At 44.5% G+C, this 25,836-nt stretch overlaps 1 protein-coding gene and 1 long non-coding RNA gene across 4 annotated transcripts in view; one reads left to right on the top strand and one right to left on the bottom strand.

The window, feature by feature from the left end:
- Nucleotides 1-55: 55 nt before the first annotated feature.
- Nucleotides 56-5,725, top strand: LOC128112623 (uncharacterized). Its single transcript, XR_008219066.1, has 2 exons — nucleotides 56-253; nucleotides 5,638-5,725. It is a non-coding gene; the product is annotated as an uncharacterized LOC128112623 (long non-coding RNA).
- The window catches only part of Ammecr1l (AMMECR1 like), a 28,698-nt gene continuing 7,102 nt past the window's right edge, over nucleotides 4,241-25,836 (bottom strand). For all 3 annotated transcript variants that reach the window (XM_052741759.1, XM_052741758.1, XM_052741760.1), the window contains 6 exons: nucleotides 17,281-17,725; nucleotides 14,048-14,158; nucleotides 13,636-13,750; nucleotides 12,350-12,440; nucleotides 9,104-9,200; nucleotides 4,241-7,382 (listed from right to left, as the gene is read on the bottom strand). In XM_052741759.1, coding sequence (XP_052597719.1) covers nucleotides 7,271-7,382; nucleotides 9,104-9,200; nucleotides 12,350-12,440; nucleotides 13,636-13,750; nucleotides 14,048-14,158; nucleotides 17,281-17,687 — 933 coding nt within the window. In that variant the 5' untranslated portion in view covers nucleotides 17,688-17,725 and the 3' untranslated portion in view covers nucleotides 4,241-7,270. The remainder of the gene's footprint in view (nucleotides 7,383-9,103; nucleotides 9,201-12,349; nucleotides 12,441-13,635; nucleotides 13,751-14,047; nucleotides 14,159-17,280; nucleotides 17,726-25,836) is intronic.

The following is a 25,836-nucleotide window of genomic DNA, read 5'->3' as shown; positions in this document are numbered from 1 at the left end:
CTCAGGGGCGGGGCCAGGTGGAAGGGGCGGGCCCTGAGGGAGCTGCGCAGACCCGGAGCGGAAGCAGCGGGAGGAACCGCGCGAGGGGGACTCAGGTCGCAGTCCTGCTGGCTCCCGGTCGTTAGAGGGGGTTCTCTACTGCCCGGCTTGGAGATAAACTTATTTTCTGCATTACGCCCTTGCCGTGGGACCTGGGACTTTCAATAAGCCTTTTCGGGAGAAAAGGATTAAGTGACGTGCAGGAATGAACTAAGTGAGTGACTGACCCAAGGAATGGCCTAGGGTGGGACGCTGGGTAGGTGACTAGAGAAACATACTGGAATGTCTTTCAATGATTTGATTATGTAAAGAGAAAATTTATTAACCCCGATGTGTTAGTCCTGTAGTAAACTACTGGGCAAGAGGATAAGGAGTTGGAGAGCGGTGTGTAGCGGCAGATGCCTTTAATCCCAGCAGTTAGGAGGCAGAGGCAAGAGGATCTTGGAGTTCAAGTACAGCCTCATTTACATAGTAATAGTTCCAGAATAGCCAGGGCTACAGAGTGAGATCCTGTCTCAAACAAAACAAACAAGCAAACAAACAAAAACAACGTTAAAGAAGAGCCTTAGTTATAATAGCAAACTCCATGATTCCATGCCAATTTAGGTTACTATCATCCTGTTGCAAAACTGGGTGGGGTTAGGATTAAATTGTTTCTAGTGGCCGGGCGGGTGGTGGCACACGCCTTTAATCCCAGCACTCGGGAGGCAGAGGCAGGCGGATCCCTGTGAGTTCCAGGCCAGCCTAGTCTATAGAGCGAGATCCAGGACAGGCGCCAAAACTACACAGAGGGTTAAATTGTTCCTCATGGCCGGGCGGGTGATGGCACATGCCTTTAATCCCAGCGCTGCACGCCTTTAATTCCAGCACTCGGGAGGCAGAGCGAGATCCAGGTTAGGCTCCAAAACTACACAGAGAAACCGTGTCTTGAAAAAAGCAAACAAACAAATCTATTTTTAAAAAAGTGGGAACTGGAATTGGGCAGATGGTTAGTCACTAAAGTGTTTGCCTCGCAAGCATGATGACCCAAATTCCATCTGAAAGAGTTTAGTAGCCGGGTGGTGGTGGAGCATGCCTTTAATCCCAGCACTGGGGAGGCAGAGGCAGGTGGATCTCTGTGAGTTTGAGGGCTACAGAGTGAGTTCCAGGAAAGGCGCCAAAGCTACACAGAGAAACCCTGTCTTTTTTTTTTTTTTTTCTTCGAGACAGGGTTTCTCTGTGTAGCTTTGCGCCTTTCCTGGAACTCACTTGGTAGCCCAGGCTGGCCTCGAACTCACAGAGATCCGCCTGGCTCTGTCTCCCGAGTGCTGGGATTAAAAGCGTGCACCACCACCGCCCAGCGTAACCCTGTCTTGAAAAACAAAACAAAATTCCCAGGATCTGGTTTCATCTGTATTTTAGGTCTTCTGAGCCTGTGTAGCCTCTGACTCATCAACAGTAGATAGCAGCTGTCTGATAAGGTTTGCATGAATTCTGCTGTAGACTTAGAGCCACATAAAATATGATCTTGCCGGGCGGTGGTGGCGCACGCCTTTAATCCCAGCACTCGGGAGGCAGAGGCAGGCGGATCTCTGTGGTTCGAGGCCAGCCTGGGCTACCAAGTGAGTTCCAGGAGAGGCGCAAAGCTACACAGAGAAACCCTGTCTCGAAAAACCAAAAAAAAAAAGAAAAAAAAAAAATATGATCTTGATGCTGAGGGTATAGCTCAGTAGAGTGCTTGCCTGTCATGCATGAATCCCTGAGTTCTGACCCGAGCACCTCATAAAAGTGGGGTGGTGTGTGCACACCTGTAATCCCAGCAGATTTTAGCTATACAGTGATTTCAAGGTCAGTTTAGGATACATGAGAACTTGCCACCCGTCAAAAGGGGGAGGGCATAGAACTTGAAGGGTCGTGTTGGCACTTTTCAGTGGTACAACTGTTTATGAGTTGGCCACGCTCCAGTCAGTAACCCTAGTAATCTTACTTTGCCAAGCTGGACTTACTTGCTCTGTCTGCAACTTCAGGAAGCTTATCTTGACTTGAAACACAAGCCTCCCTCTACACGTCCAGGTTCAAAAACAGTGGTTCTCAACCTGTGTATGGGTCACATCCCTTTGACAAACATCTCCAAAAATTTTTACATTGGGATTCATGATTCATAACAGTAGCAAAATTATAGTTATGAATAGCAACGAAAATAATTTTATGGTTGGGGGGTGTCACCACAACAAGGAACTATATTAAAGGGTCACAGCATTGGGAAGGTTGAGAACCACTGTTCTGATGGGTTTGACACTTGCCCATAATCCCACTTTTTATAAAGCTCTGATGACAATTCAGATGGTTGGAGAGCAATAACACTGTGTACTGGACCTTGGTTAAGGAACTTCCAACAGGCTAGGGCTGAAGAGACGGTTCAGCGGTTTAGAACCCTTGCTACACAATAAGCCTAGAGTTTGAATCCCATTTAACAAGCCAGGAGACAGGGTCTTATGGCATAGCCCTGGCTGACTCTCCAGCTAGGCTGGCCTTGAACTCAAAAAGATCTGCCTGTCTCTGCCCTTCTGAGTGCCAGGATTACAAGCATGGGTGTTTTGCCTGCATATACATGTCTGTGTATTATGTGTGCGCACAGTATCTAAGGAAGCTAGGAGAGTGGGTCACATCCCCTGGAACTGGATTACAGATGTTGTTAGCTGTCATGTGGCATGTGGGTGCTGTAAACCAAATCCAGATCCTCTGAAAATATGTGCTGTTATCCACTGAGCCATTTCTCCAGCCCAGACTTTTGTTGTTTTGCTTTACTCTGTAGCCTAGGCTTGCCTGGCATTCACAATGTTGTCTTGACTAGCTCTAAATTCACAGCGATCATTCTGCCTCCTGAGATTATAGAGGCCTATGTTACTATATCAAAGTTGTGTGTGTGTGTGTGTGTGTGTGTAAAACAGAGGCTGCCTTGGAACTCTTTGTAGACCAGGCTGGCCTCGAACTCACAAGAGATCCGCCTGCCTCTGCCTCCAAATGATGGGATTAAAGATGTGTGCCACCACACCTAGATTGTTCTTTTTTCAGATTTATTATGTATAGTGTTCTGCCTGCATGTTCACTTGCAGGTCAGAAGAGGGCACCATATCTCATTCCGGATGGTTGTGAGCCACCATATATATGGTTGCTAGGAATTGAACTCAGAACTCTGGAAGAGCAGTCAGTGTTCTTAACCTCTGAGCCACCTCTCCAGCCCCTGTTGTTCTTGAGCTAAGATTTCATTCTGTAGTCCACCCTTGCTTTCAACTCTTGGCCATCTTCCTATAGTCTCCCAAATGCTGGGATTACAGGCATGAGCTACCATGCCTAGTTTTGCGAAGAGCTTTAAAGTATCTTATCACCCCTATTCTCAGCAAGAATTAGCACCGTTGACCTCACCAAGAGAAGGATGGCCAATTTTTTTTTAATCACACATTTACTTAAGCACCTCTAATCCCAAATAATAGAAATCTTTAAATCACTTATTTTTGTGTGCATGTATATGCACCAGGCACATGTGTAAAGGCAGAGGACAGTTTGCTAGAGCTCTCTCCTTCAACTGTATTATATCCCAGGGGTAGAACTCTGGCAAGCACCTTCATCTGCTAAGGCATCCATCTCATCTATTTTTTTTTTTTTTAAAAGAAACAGGGCCTTTCACTGTGTAGTCCCCTAGAGTGTTGGGATTGAAGGATGGCTCCACCATACCCAGCTCATAGGGATCTTTTTACTAGGTAATAATCTCACTCAGTATGGTAGTGCACTTTTAATTCCAGCACTTGGGAGGCAGGCAGATCTCTTATGAGGACCATCAACAAAGAAACAAGGTAACTGCTAATCACAGTTTCAGATTTCAAGTCACCTGGTTACAAAGAGGCAGAAGACAATTTGTATCCATTATGATTTATTCTCTACAATACTTCATTCAAGACTTTGATGACTTGTACTTAGAAGTTATATAGCCAAGAGGCAACCAAGTGTAATACAAATAATTGGTCTGAAGTCTTTGCAGTGAAGGCCATACAGTCTCTTGCTTTGAGGAAATAAAATAAAAATAAAGTAAAAACATAAAGAACACAGTTTTCTGGGCTTCAGAAATCTCAATAGAAAGTAACACCAAGTTAGTGAAATTGTAGATGTTAACATAGCGTGGAAAACAGATCTTGTGCAAAATATTAAAATTAACACCCAAGACTTCTGTATAGATGATTTTTATTATAAACAGTAAAATATATGTAACGTCTCAACTACAAACCTTTCCTGTAGAAAGGGTTTCTAACATGAGTTATTTTAACATTATGAAGCAAAAACGTTTTAAGAACCTCACAGTGGAAACAACCCAACACTGACAAACTCTAGTGATCAAAGACATTCGCTTTTAGCTCAGGAAAACAAGGACAATTCATAATTACAGAGTATGTCCTAGCTGTGGGTATGATGAGACAAGCCAACTTCCCAGACCAAAAGGCACTCACAGCTAGGGATGAAACAAATTCCAAACCAAGCCAGCAGAGTTGGGCTGGTTCTTCGATAACAGTGGGGACCTCTGTTAGTTTGAGCAGCTGAAGTCAAAGGAGACACTGGGCAGGAAACGGTCCCTTTCCTCAGTCATCACTTACGGGCCCCATACTGGCCACCCTCACCACTGCTTTGGTCAACATGTAGAAGGCAGCTCAGTTCTAGTTCAGAGCTCTACCTCCCAATGCAAAGCCCCCAGGTGGCCAATCCACACTTGCTATTTTTTTCCTCAGTCATCTGCCACACGTTCCTATGAAGTGACCATGACTGCACTTCCCAGACTTCTTCCTAAATAGGCTCTGGTCAGGACAGACACCAATAGAGCCCATTTCTTCTGAGCCAAATAGTTTCCTTGCCTGCCTCCCTAGCCCTCTTGACAAGGCGAGAGGAACCTGAACATTTCCACTGCTGGCCTTGTGTGGGAACACGAGGGATGTGCAGGGAGTAAGGCTTCTTCACTCTGAAAGCACTGGCCCACAGCATGGGGAGGCTGGGCGTGGCCAGCCCCTTTCCTGTTCATTATCCCCCACCTTCTTGGATCTTAAATTTTTCTGTTCATTTTCTTAAATGGCAGGTATTCTACCCCACCCTCGATAAAATAAAACACATACTATACACCGGGGCAGACAGATAGGGCAACGTTTCTACAAGAAAAACAGGCTTGAGGAGCATGGCACTGTAGATGCTTGCATGACCAGTCTCACTGTGAGTGCTCAGGGGTGAAGTTTAGCACCATTTTTTTTTGCATTTTGCTTTAAATCTTTAGAAATTAAACACAACTCTGAACATAGAACGCCTGAACAGTAATGAGTGTAGCCCTATGTATCAATACTGTTGTACAAATTGCAGGTGGGTGGCTCAGTCCAGAACTGACCACCCTGGCATCACTATCAATCCATGGCACCTGAGAGCACCTGCTGTCACACTCGTCTATGGCATCACCTTCATTACCCTCAGCAGCAAGAAACCATGAGACCCCTGCATCTTTCCGTCTGTGAAAGAACCAAACCTGGCAGTAAGGGGCATATATCCTGGGCATTCCAGTGTAATCAGCACCTCCCTCATTCCTTCCAGGTCCTTGATCACTCCTGGCACAACTGCCCTGCCCTGTTTAAAGAAAAAAAAAAAAAAAATCCCAGGAACTTGAGGGTGACGCCTAGAATCACACAAGAAGTACTCCTACTTCCCTTCCTCCAGTCCTGGCAGAAGAAACTCTTTTGACTTGAATATTTGCCCATTTTGGAAAGCCACACCATCACATCAATTCTGAAAAAGAAATCAAACACGTATTCACTGACTCGAGGCCTGATCTGCCTCATGAATTCTGAGTTGCTGAAAGTCATGCCGCCATCCTCAGGAGCCTTGCTTCCAGCTGGCCGTCTCTTCCTGTGAGTTGCCTGAGCAGTGCCTTTGAGACAGCTTTCAGAGCGCCTCCTCCCTAGTCTCCTAGTACTATACATTGCCACCAATGAGTGAACATTTGCTGACAGCTATTTTGGAATGAGTAAAGATGGACAAGGGAATGTGAAGGGTTTCAATGAGCAACACGAGCAATTGACATTTACACTGGTGAGGTGAAGAGTCCCAGTGTGGTAGGCAAGTTAAAGGTTCACATGTTTTATTACACAGCTTTGTTCTAGAGTCCTACTGAGGACTGATAATATCAAGTCTTCCCACTTCTGCAGGCAAATCAGAAAAAAGAACCCCCCTACTTAAAGGTTCCTCAGGATGTTTGCCTGTGAAGAAAACCAGCTCAGAGACCCTGGAAACTCTCCTGTAACAGTATGTCCTAAAGCCCAACCCAACCACCTGTTTGCATGTCTGTGCTTCTGAGAACCTAGATGCAGCTACATAGGCACTGCTACCAGAAGAGGCTGAGGTAGCCGGTGGTGAGGAAGAGATCGCTCCTTTCACACCTGCTTATGACGATGACATCAGGACCTCTATGGGCATCTCCATTCCACTCCTCAGCAGGCTATGCCACAGAGCTCTGTTCAACACCAGGAGATTCAATGCAGGAAGAGTATCAGAAAGTCCAGCTGAGAGCCAGGTGAGCATGAAAACCTCCACAGCTTACTGCACAATGCAAAGCCATCCAATAGGACTTCTGATCTTGGTGCAGTTCTCCTGTTCAGGACTCACAGGGGCTCATGGCACCCACATTCAACCCTAACATGGTGTTCAATTATGAAGCATGGAGGTTGTGATCAACTCTTGGTACACAATAAACTGGAAGTTTAAAAAAAGGAATTTAAAACAACCTATAAGTGGTTCATGTTGGTCTCCGTTGCCCAGACTGCCAGGAGTACACCTAATTGGTCTGGTGGGCTGTGGGGGATTGCGGAGGAAGCCTCCATGGATCATCAGTTCCAGTTTTCAGTGTGCGGTCACCACACATGTGGGAAATCACCAGACAGCGGTCTTCTGAACCCACACAGCCATTCTCACTGGTTATTAGGGAGCCCTGATCGAACAGAACCCCAGATTGAGGAAAGGCTGATATAAGGCTTGGGCCCCTCGTGTTCTCTTGCATTCAGTGTAACCCCACACCCTCCAGTCAGCAGGAGGCAGACTCGGCAACGGAAGCTAGCATCATAAAATGGTGCAGTAATAGAAGTAACTGGACCAGGAAGAGGAGGCATCTGCTCCAATGATGTCATAGCCATTGGTGGCCACAGAGGGGTGGGACTGGTCATGTAGCCGTGTGTCAGGAGTAATGATTGTAGAGGGGCGGGGCATGAAGAGTGCCATTCTGGAAACAGTGTTGTCGAGAAGCAATATACTCTGCATAACTGATTGTCACCTTCTCACTTCGATACCTGTATGAGGAAACAGGCAAAGGTATTAGGAACCCCAAATATCTCAGTGAAGAGTCACTAGTAGAGAAAACAAAAGCTTATCCCACAGTTTCAAAGAATACAATGGAAGACCAGGAGCGATCTTACTTACAGAAAATGAAAAGACGGCACAAGAAAATGATGCTGTTATTACAAATGAACAAGATGAAAAAGCACAATCACAGTTCACCCCTGAGAATGTATCTCAGCACATCCCACCTCAAAACGCTACATATGCTTATCAACAGGCTGCTGGTAAGCAATCTGCTACCAGGATCTGGATGAGGAATTTCCAAGTCAAATTACACGGGTGGCAGATTGGAAGATGGCTGCACCAAAACCCAGTGTAAACTGCGTTATCTACGTTCAGGATAAAATGAGATAAATTTGACAGAAATGCAACCTCAATTGGTAGAAGAGCAACAAACAAGTTATAACTAAAAGGGGCATAGATACCTAATTCTGGGTCAAATTCTGATGAAGCAGGTTAATGGATCCTTGGCTATAGGAAGATCTCAATCCCCAGATGAATATGCCATATCACAGGGTCATCAGAACAGAATTCATAGCACTTTGGCTTTGCTCTGGAAAGAGCCATGAGTCAGGATGCAAAGCATGGGTGTTACAAACCTATGGAGCCTACTACAGAGCACAGGAGCTGGGTGACAATCCTTACCCAGAGCCATCTCTTTCCCACTGTAATCACTCCTCCACTGCAAGGTGGTTATTCCTGAATTTTGACAGGGAAATGGCTGTTCAAATAAATTGTAATAGTAATAATGCTTTGTATTTGCAGTGTTTTTATTTTTAACTATTATTTTATTTATTTATTAAATTTTTGGTGCTAGAGATGGAACCTAGGGCCTTGAGCATGCTATGGATTAAGCTCTACTACTGAGCTGCAGTCCTAGCCCCTTGATTTTTTGAATTGAATGCATTAAAAAACACTGGGTTATCTTCCAAACAGACCTGTGAGGCTAGCATACGATGACTCAGCATTTTGTAGATGAGGGTCCTAGCAAAGGCCCACCAAAGCTAACTTTTCTTTGTTCCCAGCATCAGCAGGAAGGGGTAAAACACTGACATTCACTGAACATCTCCAGTGTGTTGCCCTGGCTCTTGCCTGGAAACTCTACATCTTACCTTACCACATCTTAAATAAAGCCTGAAGGAATTACGACTCACATCTTACAGACAGAAAACAGTTCTGGGAGATGGACTAACTGGCCCAGGTACATAGCTCATAAATAAGTGAGCCTGGGATACAGACCCACGTCACTGTGTTCCGTACAACTAGCCAGCTTCCTGCAGAAGTACCCAACTAGGATCCTTAGTTCCTTGTAGATGTCTTGGATATCCTTTATTCCCTGCCATCTGACTGTGGTGACCAGGAGGAAGCAGCTCAAGTGACCCTGGATTTACATTCCTGGAGCCCTTACCTCTCAACTCCACCCTCCTCCCCCTTGACCTTATGACCACATGGGGCTGACAGGCCGAACCCTGCTTCAACTCTGTTACACTGACTGGAGAGACAGAACAGCCGGGAAATCTCCACTTCTGCAGCCATTGCTTCCTCAGAGCTCATATCTCTCACAAACTTCTTTGGCTTAGGGGTATAAACAGTTTTCTTCCCTTCCCACCAGATACCCTATATTCAACCCCATTAAAGAAAAGCTAACAAGAAGAGCAGGACAGCTGCTTACCTGGTGAGTTTGATTGATTTTCTGAATTCACTGGTAATTGGAGCCTTAAAGCCACCTTTCCTGAGCAAGGAGTCTATTGTCTGGATCTGATCCCAGTCTGAGGAGAACAGAAGCCACAATGAGGTCAGCATACAGTAGAAGCAGGGGGGCAGCATGCTCCAGTATGATCAGTGTAGAAGACAAATGGGATTCAAGAAACAGCAGAGTGTGCCGGGGCAAAGGAAGCCCTGGGCCATGGTCCCACATACTGGAAGCCCATCAGCCTCCCCAACAGTCCAGCAAAGACCCTGAGACATGACATTATAACTCAGTATGCCATGATGCTGTCCCCAACTTTCCTGCTCTTTCACGGTTCCTACAAGGTGTTTCCAAGTATATTTCTGAAGCTCAGGCTGCTCTATGGGAAGACAGGGTCTCACTATATTGCCTAGGTTGGTTTTTTGGTTTTTGTTTTTAAAGGCATTATTTTACCTTTTATTTGTGTTAGGTGTATGTTGGGGGCAGTATGCACATATGAGGCCAGAAGATAGTGCTGAAGCCCCTGAAACTGAGTTACAAGTAGTTGTGATGGGTGCTCCCATGGGTGATGGGAACCAAACCTAGGTCTTCTGCAAGAGCAGTAAGAAGCACTCTTTGTTTGGAGACGGGGTCTCTCTGTGTAACAGCCCTGGTTATCTCAGAGCTCACTATGAACCCAGAGACAGATCTGCTCTGCCTCCCAAGTGTTGGGATTAAAGGTGTACATCACCATTTCCTGGCTTTTTTGGTTGTTGTTATTTAATTTATTATTATTTTTTAATGTGCATTAGTGTTTTGCCTGCATATATGTCTGTGCGAGGGTGCCAGATCCCCTGGAACTGAAGTTACAGAAAGTTGTGAGCTGCCATGTGGGTGCTGGAAATTGAACCCAGATTCTCTGAAAGAGCAGCTAAAGCTCTTAACCACTGAGCCATCTCTCCAGCCCCAGTAAGCAATTTTCTTAACTCTGAGTCATCTCTCTAACCCCAGCTAAGCTGACCTTGAACTAAAAGCCTCAAGTAATTTCTCAGCCTCCTGTGCAGATGGGACTATAGGCATGTGACACTATAAAAAGAGGGGAATTTCCTTTACAATTTTTAAATTTTTAAATGTGTGTGTGTGTGTGTGTGTGTGTGTGTCTATATGCACCTGAATGCAGATGCCCCAGAGGCCAGAAGCAAAGGAACCCTTGGAGCTGAAGTTGTAGGCAGACATCAGTATTTCTTCCAGATTGGTATGACAGAGAACTGATAACAGTAAGGAAATCATCTCCTTAGTAAAGACATAAAAGTTCTTCACCTCTGTACTGTTGATTCTCTCGTTACTTTTTTCTTTTTTGATACATGGTCTTATTATGTATATGTCCCAGCTTAGGCTCAAAACCAAGAGGCAATCCTTCTACTTTGGCCTCACGGGTCAGGATATGAGTGCCCCACGTGGCCCACCTCAGTCTTACTGTATGTCTCTGTGTGTGCCTGTATGTGGGTATGTGCACATAAACACACAGTACAGGTGCCCCTGGAGCCAGAGTTAACCGCAACTGTGAGCTACCGAAGTTGATTGCTAGGAACCAAACTTTGGTCCTCTGCAAGAGTAGTACACATTTTTAACACCCAGCGAGCCATCTCTCCAGCCCCTCCATCTTATACATTTTAAACAAAGTACATCAAGTTGTACCCCCTCCTTCCAATTACCATAAGAGAAGCTCCCCAAGTTTGAAGAACTTTAAAACAGGAGAAACATGGGGCTGGAGAGATGGCTCAGCGCTTAAGAGCACTGGCTGCTCCCCCAGAGGTCTTGAGGTCAATTCCCAGCAACCACGTGGTGGCTCACAAACATCCATAGTGGGATCTGATGCCCTCTTCTGGCCTGCAGGCATATATGCAAAATAGAGCACTCATATGCATAAATAAATAAATAAATCTTTAAAATGGGAGAAACAATTTGATTATTTAACTGAGCTATAATTCACATCAAACTACTAAAAACTATGCTTGGTGTTCTTTAAACAGGAGCATGTTAGATTTATGGCCTGACCAAAACTGTCTTAAGAAATTTGCCCTCGCTGGGTGGCAGTGGCGCATGCCTTTAATCCCAGCACTGGGGAGGCAGAGCCAGGCGGCTATCTGTGAGTTTGAGGACAGCCTGGTCTACAGAGCGAGATCCAGGACAGGCACCAAAACTACACAGAGAAACCCTGTCTCGAAAAACGGGGAAAAAAAAAAAGCAAAGAAAAGAAAAGAAATTTATCCTCTTTATGCTACATACACATTGCTTTTTGGACAAGTTTAAAACACAACCACAATGAAAACCAACAAGGTGATCGCTTTCCACATAAGTAGTTCATTAATATACTTAACTGTATATTTTTCTCTATTCCAGGTTCACACCCAACAATTACTGTGTTTCACATATTATTTTCAAAACCAGACTAATTCCAAGAAAGAAAGAAAATGGGGTTACACATCACAGAAAGAACAAGAAACAGTTAAAGGAATTCTAGGTACTCTTTCAAAGAGAAAACATGCCCAATCCACTTCCTACCTTTACTGTCCCCATTATAAGAACTCAATAACTACTGAGCTCTTTTTTTAATGTTTGTTGGAGTCTCTCTATGTAGCCCTGGATGGCCTGACAGTCCTACGTAGACCAACCTGGCCTGAATTCACAGAAATCCACCTGTCTCTCTCTGCCTTCCAGGTGCTAGGATTAAAGGCATGTGCCATTATATGACAAATACTGAGCTCTTTAAAAAGCAGTAGGGGGGCTGGAGAGATGGCTCAGCCGTTAAAGGCTAGCTCACAACCAAAAATATAAAAAGCAGTAGGGGAAGATGTTTGTCCTTTACCAAACAGAACACCATGTACAGGTTTCACAGTTAAAGTATAAGACTTTCCTTAATAACCAAAGAGAAAACATGCTCAAGATAGTTGCTGCAATAATCCCTGAATCTTAAGGGGGCAAAGAAATAGAACAGTTATTCATTGGAAGAAAACATCTGAAACCACAAGCAAGTAAGAAAGTTATCCCTTAACCGCAGCCCCCCAGTTTCTAATGTCTATGTCAGTTAGCCTTTATTCTACAGGAATCTGACAGGAGTTTAGAGGAAGAGAGGCATTTGTACTTGGTGTACGTGGTGGCAGTCGAGCTGACACTTCTCTCTCCTGCCCTTTAACTGGCATGGCTGTGAGTAGTACAGTTCTCTAAGTGCCCGTCCGTCCAACTCACCTTGTTCCTTAGCAACCTCAGGTAAATATGTGGCTGTGCGTTTGATGCCCTTTTCATTGATGAATTCAATTCGAATCCCATGGACCCCTACCTACAAAAAATACAACCAAGTACATGGCATTTTCTGATTCTAACAATACTTTAATCACCCACATATAAATCAACACTGTCTCCTGAGCTACTTGACCCAGGTCTGGGAAAAGAAGAATTTTGTTTTGTTTTGTTTCTGAGACAAGATTTCTCTGTGCATCACTCCTGGCTACCCTAGTTATCACTCTGTAGCCCAGGCTGGCCTCGAACTCAGAGATCCCCCTGTCTCTGCCTCCCAAGTGCTGGGATTAAAGGCCTGCGCCACCACCGCCCGGATAAAAGAATTTATGTGACTAATTAATTCTAAAGTATAGAAATCAAAGAAAATTGTTTTAGAAAAAGGTCAAACATGTATAGTCGCACCTCTGAGAATATGAAGCTTGTAGAAAGAAGTTCTTGACATAGGATACCCAATAGTTTAAATATTTTACTTCTAGCCTAATTCTACTACATGAACATGTCAAACTGTTCCTATAAGTTCATGGTTCTTCAAATTGGTTCCCTTTGTTTGTTTGTTTGTTTAAATTACCTTACTATACAGCCCAAACTGGTCTGGAACTTGCAATCCCCCTCCTTCTACCTCCTGATTGCTGGTATTATAGGCACGTGCCACCACGCACAGATTCACACCTGATTTCTAAAAAAAACTTTTCTCCAAGGGTTTGTCAAGAGGCATCTGGGGTGTTTTGTTATCTTTTTTTTTGGAGGCAGGGTTCCTCTGTGTAGCCCTGGCTGTCCTCAGAGATCCACCCGCCTCTGTCTCCCGAGTGCTGGGATTAAAGGCGTGCACCACCACTGCCCCGGCTGTGATCTCATTATTTAATTAGACATGGAAGAAAGATCAGATGGATCTTACTGAATCTAGAACAGAATGGGCTGGAAAGAAATTGGAGAGGTTTTTTCTGGGGCTGAAGGCAGACAGTGACTCATTATGTAGTCCTGGCTGACTTGACCAGGCTGGTAAACTCACAGAGATCTACTTGAGTGCTGGGAGTAAAGGCCTGTATCACCATGCCTGGCCCACAGTACAGTGTACTGATTTTCCATTTCTTTTCTATTCCTAGTAGAGAAGTACCTTTTTTTCTGTCCCTCTCACATTCTTAGACCCTCTCTCAATGAAGGAGATACATTACCATGTACTAACCCGAACCCAAATGCAACGAGAGATGCAGAGATCCAAATGCAGCTGTTCTCACCTCCCAGTCCAGGTAATCACTGGCATCTTCAAAGTTAGTAAGGAGGGAGACAGAACAGAAAAGTTTGGGCAGCTCCTCTCGGGTCAGGGGGGGGAATCGGCTGTCCTTAAGTGCACTAGAGGGGACAGAAAATATTAAGTGAGGCTGCCTCCAGTTAGAAGATAACATTGCATTCATAGAGCCCACACAGCTGAGTCCCGAGGTCCTCTGACAGCATCTCCTAGTATCTAACACTGATGCCAGTATTAACTGTCTTTGCAGGAACAGTTAACTCACCAGGATATAGTCCTTACATTTCTTGACTACAAAAAGAACTGCTCAAACTCTACCAAACATTTGGAAGAAATGAAGCTAGAAAGCTATTTCCAGTTCTAGTTAATTCATATCTATTTTCTAACGTCTGTGTCATTACCTGGTTAACGTGTATTCCCTGAGTCCTGAATGAAGATTCATGGCTGAGAAGGTCCCAATGCAGCCACGAAGCCGCTTGTCTCGCCCTGTCTTCCAGGTCACAAAGAGAGGACTAAAAAAAGCAAAACATAAAATATTCTCCAGCCCTAAATTAATTATGGATTTATTTCTACTCATTTCTGTTATTGCCCAAAGGGTTTTCTGAATTGCCAGCTACCCGAAGAACTCTGCCTTTCTAGAGGTTGCTCAGCCCTGGCTAAAAACACAGAAAGTATCATGAGACAACAGGAGACGCTCTGTGTGAGTGTAGCCTTTCCTATGCTCTGTCCTTACAACTTCCCTTCACTTAGATGTCACATGTCTAAGCTCTCTTCCTCTTCCTCGCCTTGAACTCAGCGTTCCCTTTACTTTTCTTTTTCTTTTCTTTCTTTCTTTTTTTTTTTTTTTTTTTTTTTTTTGTTATTTGAGACAGAGTTTCTCTGTGTAGTTTTGCGCCTTTCTTAGAACTCACTCTGTGGACCAGGCTGGTCTTGAACTCACAGAGATCCGCCTGCCTCTGGTCCCAGTGCTGGGATTCAAGGCGTGCGCCACCACCGCCCGGCCCCTTTACTTTTCTAAGATTGTACCACTCGAAGTCACCCAGGTGGCCTGACTTTGAGATGTCCTTGCTTCTACTTCCAAAGATGGAAGACAGACTGTTACAGAGCTGCCCCTCCTTGTAAAGATCCCTCCACATTCCTAATGCCTTTACCTTTGAGATTCCAGAGTCCGTCACTTCTCAAAGGCAAAGTAAATAGTTAACCTAGACCCCTCCACCCCCATCTCCAAGACAGCTCCCACTACAAAGTCCTCAAACGCAAAGATTCTCCTGCCTCTGCTGGGATTAAAGGTGTGTGTCACCATATCTGGCTTTTTTTTTTTAATTTATTCTTATTTTATGTGCGTTGGTGTTTTGCCTACATTATGTCTGTGTGAGAGTGTCAGGTCCCCTAGAACTGGATCACAGAGAGTTGTAAACTGTTATGTGGGTGCTGGGAATTGAACCCAGGTCCTCTGGAAGAGTAGTCAGTGCTCAACTGCTGAGCCAACTCTCTAGCCCCTCACATCTGGCTGTTTATAGTATGCTTAAAGGAGAAAACATCTTATGTGCCTGCATGTAATGCAGGTGCACACATGCCAAGCCATGCATGTGGAGGTCAAAGGACAACCATTGTTTCAAACAGAAATAGTCTCTTGTTCTTTGCTGCATGCTCCAGACCTCATGTTCCACAAGCACCTGTCTGATTTTATGTGGGTTCTGAGGATTTGAACTCAGACCCTCACATTGTATGGCAGGCACTTTACATACTGAGCCATCTTCCCAGCCCTTACTTTATTTATCTTTCATCATCCCAGCAGATGGATCTCCTGGTCACTCTCATTTCCTTCCAATAACATATTTGTACCGTACAAGTGAAAGCTACTGTGCCAAACCTACTCAAAAACTCACCCACTTCAAAATACAAGGCCCTGAATACAATGATCTGTATATGTAACTTATCCAGGCTTGAATCTCACTGGCTCAGTTATGAGTTTCTGATCATAGCACTCCACATCAAGAATTCCCTGAAAACCGCCGGGCGGTGGTGGCGCACACCTTTAATCCCAGCACTTGGGAGGCAGAGGCAGGCAGATCTCTGTGAGTTTGAGGCCAGCCTAGGCTACAAAGTGAGTTCCAGGAAAGGCACAAAGCTACACAGAGAAACCCTGTCTCGAAAAAACAAAAAACAAGAAAAAAAAAAGAATTCCCTGAAAACCAGGTGTGGTGGTGCATGCCTTTAATCCTAGCACTGGGAGGCAGAGGCAGGCAGCTGTAACTTCAAGGCCAGCCTGGTCTACAGAGTGAGTTCCTCAGACAGCCAGGGCTACACAGTGAGACCCTGTCTCAAAATAAAATAATAAAACAAAACAATTCCCTAAAAAGTGAACACATTTTTCTCTGCCTTTCCTCCCAACACACATTCAGGGTAGCTTCCTTTATACTAGAGTTAATCCTGTGTATGTGTGTGGTTGCCAACTCAAATGAGTCTCCCAAAGCAAGGACCTTTGCTTTCTACTCCTCAACTTTGCTCAGTGCTCTGCAAAACTCAGCACAGCACCAACAGCTGGGGAACAACCTGAGATTAATGACGCCACAGAAGCATCCCCTGAAAACAAACATCCGAAAGCAGAAGTGCTTTTTTCTTTTGGTTTTTCCAGACAGGGTTTCTCTGTGTGTCCCTGGCTATCCTGGAAGCAACTCACAGAGGTCCGCCTGCCTCTGTCTCCCTGTGCTGGGATTAAAGGTGTGTGCCACCACCACCCAGAAGCTGAAGTGCCTTTTAAACCTGGTACAGAGCTGCCTCCAATTTTGAGAAGAAAACACTGGCATTGCCTTTCTTCATTTTTTTCTTATACTGCTTAAACACGCTAGAGAGATGGCTCAGTGGTTTAAAGAGTTTTGCTGTACAAGTGTGAGGACTAGAAACCAGATCCTCAGAACCCATATAAATGCCAGTGGGTTTGGTAGCCCTAGATCCCTGGCCAAGCTGGCTAGTTGGGACTAGCCATAACAACCAGTTCTGGGTTAGACTAAGATCAACCGCTGACACAATGAAACAAAGCAGAACAACATTGATGATTCCCAAACATCAACCTTGAGCCTCCACTGAACAAACACATGCCTGACCCCCGCTCCATACATGTACATACACCTACACACATGCATGAACATGGATCTTTAGATATCTTAGGACAACAAACAGAATCTTTGTTAAAAGCATCAGCTCCCAGGCCAGGCGGTGGTGGTGCATGCCTTTAATCCCAGCACTCGGGAGGCAGAGGCAGGCGGATCTCTGTGAGTTCGAGGCCAGCCTGAGCTACCAAGTGAGTTCCAGGACAGGCGCAAAGCTACACAGAGAAACCCTGCCTCGAAAAACCAAAAAAAAAAAAAAAAAAAGCATCAGCTCCCAATGAATGAGAGCACCTAGTCTCTAGCTTGGCCCTCAGACACTTCCAATTCACATTCACTTGGATGTCAACACTACTGAGGTCTCCAGTGGAGTGATAGTGTGACTTCTCTACCTACCCTAAGCCATGTGAACCACCACCAACAAAAATGTCTGTTTCCATAACTCTGTAGTCAGACCCTGTTAAGAGAGTAACCTCAGAAAGATGTTACCACGCCCTCTACGTTGTCCCATGTCTAGTACTCACTAGGGGTCATTGGTGAATCTAGGAAGTCGTGGCTGTGGGAAGCCATAGAGGTGACAGTAGAGTACATCAAAGCAGTAGCAGCACATTTCTGCAGTCACCACCAGATTCTTAGTGGTATTGGCAGTTCCATTGGGCCGAGGGAGAGGGCTCAGGGCTCCAGATGCAGGATTCATTCGTGTGATAGGTGAGTTTCCAGGTCCCAGAGTTAAGTCCGATACATTTTCCCGACCACTGCTGCTGTCCACATGCTGGTGGTTTTGAAGAGGTCCTGAACTAGAGCCAGGAACAGTTGTGGACTGGTTCCCGTGACTGTGTGTTCCACTTCCAGATAGTTTGGGCTTCTTGACCCCACAACAGCCTGCTGCCAACTTGGGCTCAAGGGGAGGAACACAACGTCTTTTTCCCATCCTGATTTGGTGTTCGTGATCTGGAATGCTGCAGAACCCTAATGCAAAAGAGAGAAGGTAAGTACTAATTGGAATGATTCAAGAAAGAACAAAAATTAAAAGTGTTTGCATGGATCAGTTAAACGCTGTCAAAGACTGTCAAGGACGGTGAGGTGGCTCAATGGGTAAAGGCTTTTGCTGTCAATCCTGAGGATGCACATGGTGGAAGGACAGAACTGACTGCAGCAAGTCATCTGACCTTGACACACACAATAGCCCCTCCCCTCCCCCCCAATGAATAAACAGTAATTAAAAGACTTTTTAATTCTTTCCTACCAAAACCTCCAGGTGACAGAAAAAAAAGTCAGAAACCCCAAGTTCTAGACCAGAAAGCTCTAATCTTTTCCTAATAGGTTTCTATAAAGTTTATAGCCACCATGGAGAGAGACAGGCAATAAGCAGATCTTCTATCTCAAGACACCATCAAGGCCAAAGGGGACAGGGTGCAACTAGTTGGACATTTCAATACCCTCTTTACAAGTTAGGCATGGTGGTGTATGCCTTTAATTCTAGTACCTGGGAGGTGGAGGCAGAGGCAGGCAGATCTCTGACTTTGAGACCAGCCTGGTCTACATAATGAGTTATAGGATAGCCAGAGCTACATAGTGAGACCCTGTCTCAATAACCAAAATAAATAAATAAGCCTTTATTGTAAAGAATTTGCAAATAAAAAACATTACTCAGCAAGATTAGCCAGGCCCATAGTATATACATTTCAACAGACCTCCATATGCTCAGAATAGCCATCCCAAACTGTGGAGCTTCACATTGATTTTTTTACTTTTTTGTTTGTTTGTTTTTTGAGATAAGGTCTCTATATAATCCTGGCTGTCCCAGAACTTTTTATGTAGATTCGATGGCCTCTGCCTCCAGAGTGCTGCAGGTTAAAGACATGTGAAATGCAAACTTGGCTCATCATTTTGAGTCATGGTTTCTCCATGTAGCCCTGGCTGTCCTGAAACTCATTCTGAAGACCAGGCTGGCTTTAAACTCAGTTCTGTCTGCCTCTGCCTCCCAAGTGCTGCAATAAAAGGTGTATGCCACTACCACCTGGCTTCATTAATTTAATTTTGTTGTTGTTGTTTTGTTTTGTTTTGTTTTTTCAAGACAGGGTTTCTCTGTGTAGCTTTGGTGCCTGTCCTGGATCTTGCTCTGTAGACCAGGTTGGCCTGGAACTCACAGAGAGTCGCCTGCCTCTGTCTCCCGAGTGCTGGGATTAAAGGGGTGTGCCACCACCACCCACCTCATAAATAATTTTAAGAACTTACCTACCACAAAAAAGGGGAGGCAAAGGGGGGTTAGTGGGGGAATCCATGACAGAATCAAAACTAGAAAAACAATTAGCTTTACATCCTTTTTTCCTGACTCAGTTGTCAACCACCTTCCATTCCATCCTTCATCATTACCTAATATTTACCCTTTGTCTGTCTCCTTTCTGCATGTTATACTAGACTCACATATACATTTGTCTACATACACACAAAGTAAGTCTGCAGCTATTCTTTCTGAACTGTGTGACCTTGCTTAATTAATAAACTAATTCTACATTCATCCATTTTTCTGAAATTTTGTGATTTTATTTTTTCTTTAGAGCTAAATATCCTATTTTATAATATGCACTGGATACCCATTATCCATTCATTTGCTGATGGACAACTAAGTTGGTCCCCTTTCCTTGCTAGAGTGAATAAAGCAGCAGTAAACACAAAAGTGCAAATATCTCTATGAAAGGGTACGAGAGTTCTCTAGGTATATGCCCAGAAGTTATATTTTTAATTTTTTGAGGAATCTCCAAACTGACTTCTATAATGGTTATATTAAACTACACTCGACCAACAGTAAATAGTGGTCCGTTTTCTTTGTTTTTTTTTTTAAATGTGTACGCAGAGGACAACCTCTGGCGTCATTATCAGTCTTCCATTGGCCTAGAGCTCACAAGTTAGGATAGACTGGCTGGCCAGTATGCCCCCAGGAATCCCTGTTTCTGCCTCCCTAATGCTCAGATTATAACTGCATGACCACGCCTGTTTCACAAGGGCATTAGGGACTGGATTTAGACCTTTGTTTGCAAGGTACATGTTACCAATAGAAACTATCCTTTTTGTTTTTATTGTTTTTATTCCAGACAGGGTTTCTCTATAGTAACAGCCCTGGCTGTCCTGGAACTTGCTCTGTAGACCAGGCTGGCACCAAACTCACAGAGATCTGCCTGTCTCTGCTTCTCAGTGCTGAGATTAAAGGCGTGCACCACCACACCGGGTGAGACCACCCTATTTTTAAGGTGCTCCAGGGGAGCTTTCAGACTTCTCCATTAACCACACTCTTTCAGCACTCCCCTCAGCACCAAAGTAAGTCTACCTGTGTAACTTTGGCTGTTTCAGGAGAGAAGCAGTCTAAAGATGGGTGTATCCTCTAACAAGAGGCTCCTGCCTGTCTTCTCTAACCCTTTCCTCATTTCTCTGGTTTTCCTCTGAACTCCATTAAAGCCCAAGATACAGGACTGGAATGACAGCTCTGTGGTTAAGAGCACTGAAGCTCACAACTATCTGTAATTCTAGTTCCAGGAGATTTAATACCCTCTTTTGGCTTCCATGGCACCAGGAATGTATGTGATACACACACAAAAATCACCCATATGCATTAAATTAAAATTAGCATACACAGCAAGTTCCAAGCCAGCCAGGGCTATATAGTGAGACCTTGCCTCAAAACCAGGGCTGGGATGTGATTCCATCAGTAGAGTGTGTGCCTTGCACACGGTTTTGGGTTTCATTTCCAGCACTTCATAAACTAGCACCCCCAGCACTCTGGAAGCAGAGGCAGGAGGACCATGAGTTCAAAGTCACCCTTGGTGATATATAAAGCAAGTTCCAGGCCAGGCTGAGCTATCTTAGACTCTGTCAGACACATAAAAACTAGCTAAAAGTGGTAGCTCATTCCTGTGATCACAGCATTCATGAGGCAGAGGCAGGTAGATCTATCTGAGTTTGACACCTGCCTGTTAGACACAGGGAGTTGGCCAATTTAGCTACTAAGCAAGATCCTATCTCAAACCAAACCAAACCAAACCAAGAGGACTGAGTTCAAATTCTGGTTTATCCAAGACCAATCTCTGTTCGACTGAGTTTCCTCCAAACTAGAGCAACAATAGTAGTTGCTCTCTGGAATTACTGGAGAGTTAAATGAATCCAATAGTCACAAGGGCCTTAAATAAAACACTACATTTAGCTGCTCTTCCCGTTTGGGCTCTTAACCCACTGCTTCCTCCTAGAGGGCAACCTAACGATGGCCTAGACATGTTCTCTGAATTCAGGATGCTTCACACTCAGGACTTTACTCAATTTACCACCCTTTGGCAAGGCAGACAGTCAGCAGCATTTCAAAGAGAACGGACCTCAGAATTAATTAGCATGGGAGTCCTCCAAGGCCACACTTAAGCTGCAGAGCCAGGATCTAAACCATAATCTCCCTGTCAGGCTCCAAGAGCTGGACCTTCTCACCAAGCCACGTGGCAGAGCAACATCTGCCAATAATACCCACTGGATTTAGTTCCTTCTCTAAGAATATAAGAAAACACATTGCAACCTAGGTCACACTAAAAACAGTTTAAATAAGTTTGTCAACAAAAGGGGAATAGAAAATTAAGACCTTAGGCTGAAAGCCAACACACCTCAACCATAACCCAGGCAATTTTAGGCCTCTCTCTTCTCACCGCCATGCTTGTCCTAATCCACAATAGATGCTGCTGTGCTGAGTTCTCCCTGTATTCTACTTGGCAAAAGATATGTGGCAGATGAAACAGTGCGATTATCTCTAGATAATCATAACCATCCAAAATCCCATTTCAGAGAAGTCAATGCCATCTTCTGGCTTTCATGGGCACTGCATGCATGTGATACACATAAATGCAGGCAAAACACCCATACATGTAAAATAAAAACAGATAAATAAAAATTTCCAAGCAGAGTGACTGAGCCAGGTATGAGCTTCTGAAACCTCAAAGTCCATCTCCAACAAGGCCACACCTCCCCATCCTTCTAATTCTTTCCAACAGCTCTACTCCCTAGTGAATAAGCAATCAAAATGAGTCTATGGGGCCATTCTTCTTACCAGCGCTTGGGAATTGGTGGCAGATCAGTCAAGGGTTCTGATAAGTAAATAAATAGAAAGACCAGTATATTGAAACCAATTCCTAACTTTAACAGTTTTATATTGTTTTGGTTCTGTTGTTCTTTCCCCCCAAAGATTTATTTTATTTTTAACTGTGTTATGAGGGGAGTTCAGGTGTTTAGAGGCCAGAAGAGGGCATCAGATGACCTGTGTGGTAATTTGAGTGAAAATGGCCCCATACGCTCTTAGGGCCTGGCACTATTGGAGGTGTGGCCTTGTTGAAGTAGGTGTGGCTTAGTTGTAGTAGGTGTGTCACTAGGGTGCAGGCTTTGAAGTCTCAGATGCTCAAACAAGGCACAGTGTCGCATTCTCTTTCTGCTGCCTGCCCATCCAGATGTAGAGCTCTCAGCTCCTTCTCCAGCACCATGTCTACCTGCATGCCACCATGCTTCCTGCCATGATGATACGGACTAAACCTCTGAAACTGTAAGCCAGCCCCAATTAAATGTTTTTCTTTATAAGAGTTGCCATGGAAGTGCATCATGACCACCTAGCTTGTTCTGTCTTGTTTGATACAAGGTTTTATGTTGCCCAATCTAGCCTTGAACTCCTGATCCTCCTGCCTCAAACTCCCATGCTGGAATTATAGACATGTACCCCCATAAAATCAGTTTGTTTCACTTAAGCTTAAAATGTATTGCTTACTCCTCTCTTACTGAACAATTCTGAAGGAGTCTAACACTTTATTATCTCCCAAAATAAAACAAACATTAAACTAAAAGTTAAAAATGTAAAATGAACCATGGTATACTGATAGAAAATGTGTCAGTCATCAACTGTTATCAACATCAATACAAACAACATTAATAATTACCCTGCCAATTGTATCAAAACTTTCTGTTTAGGGACTGTAGGGATAGCTCAGTAGCTAATAGCATTGGTCAGTCTTTCATAGAACTCAAGTTTGAGTTCTAGCACTCACACCAGGGGGCTTAAGTTCAACTCCAGTAGATCTAACTCCTCTTCTGGCTTTTGAAGGTGCTGCGCACACAACACACTGTGTTGGTTTAAATGAGAATGGCCCATAGGCTCATGTTTGAATGCTTGGTCCAGTTAGTGGAACTGTTTGGGAGGGATTAGGATTAGAACGTGTGGCCATGTTGGAGGAGGTATGTCACTGCGGGGGGGTGTATGTGTGGAAATGGTGGGCTTTGAGGTTTCAAAAGCCCTTGCTGGGCTCAGTGTCCTTCTCTTTCTGCCTCCTGTCTATGGATCAGGATGTAAAACTCTCAGCTACTATTATTCCTGTGCCATGCCTGTCTTCCTGGACCACGATCATCATGGATTAACCCTCTAAAACTGTAAGCAAGTCCCCCAATCAAATACTTTCTTTTAGAAGAGTTGCCTTTGGCCAGGCGTGATGGTTCATACCTTTAATCCCAGCACTCGGAAGGCACAGAGGCAGGTGGATCTCTGTAAGTTTAAGGCCAGCCTGGTCTCTACAAAGAGAGTTCCAGGGCAGCCAGAGCTGTTACACAAAGAAACTCTGCCTCGAGATTCTCCTCCCCCACAAAAAAAAAAAGCTGCCTTGGTCATGATGTCTCCACACAATAATAGAACAGCAACTAAGACACACACCTTCAAAAGCAATAGCAATCCCTCCCCTTCCATTTAGAAGGTAATTCTAAGCATACTCTACACCAAAGCAGGCACCTCATCAGAGTCCACAATGATCAAGAGACATGAGCACTCCTGAAGCTTAGTTAGGGATTTTAAGTACAGCTTAAGACACTTCAGAGTACTAGAGGGACCCGGGGATCTAAGTCCACTGCAGTGTGCCTACCTGTCACGTCCAAAACTCTGGAGTCCATTCCTAGAACCACAAAAACAAGAGAAACCCCCCCAAACAAATCCTTTATTAAATGACATGTTCTGCTACCTCTTCTAAAACTGTAAATCTGTTCTTCCCAAACCTCAGAACTATCAGTGTTGTGCCCTCGGTATGTGGTCTTGGGCACAGAAACGTTCCCTTGACCAAAGCATGTAACCCTGACCCACAGACCTTGGCTGGTGCCATGCAAAAGTTCCTGGGCAAAGTTCAAGAGTCAGCAGCAATAATCATACACAGCCTTCACGATCAACATGAACACAGTAGTTAACACTGAAATCCACTAGATGGAGACACTGCCCATGCTTCAACATGAAGCTAAGGGATGTAGTAGTAGTGGGCAATTTATGATTTCAGGAATTAATATAAATTTCTCATAGCTCTCATCTCAAGATCACTTAGCCTTGCAAATGTCAAATAGTCAGGCCTGCTCTCGGTGTTCAATAACCCAGCCCCTTCCCCTGCGGGCCGCTGAGGCCTCAGCTTCCCTGTCTAATGGGCACACTCTCCTCTTCACCAGATGTGTGACAAATGTGCACATATATAAATAAACAAGTTTAAAAATACTAACTTACACTCAACTAGAGAACTGAGTCAACTAGAGTCCTCAGAGGAGTATACACGCTTACAACTTGAGTTTCTCCCCAGACCCTAAACAGTTTTCTAAAGCAAAAAACAAAACAAACAAACAATAAGTAACACACATGCACACTCACATGCACGCACACGTTTAAGGCAGAGTCAGGGAGATCCCTGCAAGTTCGTCCAGTGTGGGGTGGGGCCATGCCTGGAACACCCAGGGGACTGGAAAGATGACATTTTGGTAAGCTGGCTGCTGCATAAGCCCCGCAGACTAGCAGCACAATCTCTAGTGCTCACGTCAGAACACACACACACACACACACACACACAGTGGTGGGGTGCCTGTAACCCCAGTACGGGTGGGCAGGTGGAGACTCCCGGAACTTGCTAGCCTGCCAGCATAGCTTCAAGGTGAATGAGTGATCTTGTTTAAAAAAGATTGAGTCTCCTGACACTGCACATGCTCAAATCTTCAATGCTTACACAGACAAAACAAGAGTGAATACAAAAAAGAGCACCATTTGGACACTTTAACAATTAGGTTAATTATCATGTAAATTCTCATCTGGACCCAATTTATCCTGGAAACTCACTATATAGCAGTGACCACTCAACTCAGTCCTCGACTTGGCCACAGGTACCATTTAACATGAGATGACTCAAAGGCTTACTCTATGTAGATGATACAACTTTAAAAAAGAAAAAGCCGGCCGGGCGGTGGTAGTGCACGCCTTTAATACCAGCACTCGGGAGGCAGAGCCAGGCAGATCTCTGTGAGTTCAAGGCCAGCCTCGTCTACAGAGATCCATGACAGGCACCAAAACTACACAGAGAAACTCTGTCTCAAAAAAAACAAACAAAAAAGCTTTAGCTTTTTTAGCCTTTACTCCAGTGGTCTTGACTCAAAAATCCTCCTAAACAGCCTGGAGAGATGGCCCAGCAATTAAGAACACAGGTCCAGACTGGCGGTGATGGTGCACGCCTTTAGTCCAGCACTCATCCCAGTGATCTGAAGATGTTTTCAGTGGTAAGGTCCCGTGGTGCTTGTTTATCTTAAGTTAAAATAAACCTGATGTAAAGCGGGGTGTGGTAGCACACACCTTTAATCCCAGCACTCAAGAGGCGAAGGCAGGTGGCTGCAAGTGGCCAGCCGGGTTGACAGATGAGTTCCAGGACAGCCAGAGCAACACAGAGAAATCTGCCTCAAATACAAACACAAAAACAGAAAGAAAAACAAAACAAAACAAAAATACGTTTTAAATGATGGTGGGACTTTTAGTGATCCATTACAGTGTTTACTTGCCTGGGTGGCAATTGATCATTCCAGGAATTAATAATTTCTCATAGATTGCTAATATTCATAATTTAGTGTCTAGGCCAGTATTAGCACAAGAACATAAAAGGCTGCTCTAACTGACACAGCTGAGAAGCAAAACAGCTTCCCTTCTCCCTGTGTGTCTCTCTGAAAAGTCCATCTCACAACAGTCAGAGAAGCCCCCATCTTCTGAGCACAGAACTTTGGCTTTGAGG

Source organism: Peromyscus californicus, unplaced genomic scaffold (genome assembly GCF_007827085.1).
Source record: "Peromyscus californicus insignis strain IS unplaced genomic scaffold, ASM782708v3 Scaffold_17__1_contigs__length_78620276, whole genome shotgun sequence".
NCBI classification, from domain to species: domain Eukaryota; kingdom Metazoa; phylum Chordata; class Mammalia; order Rodentia; family Cricetidae; genus Peromyscus; species Peromyscus californicus.
The sequence above is the reverse complement of the archived record's forward strand: the minus strand, read 5'-3'. Positions and strand labels throughout refer to the sequence as shown.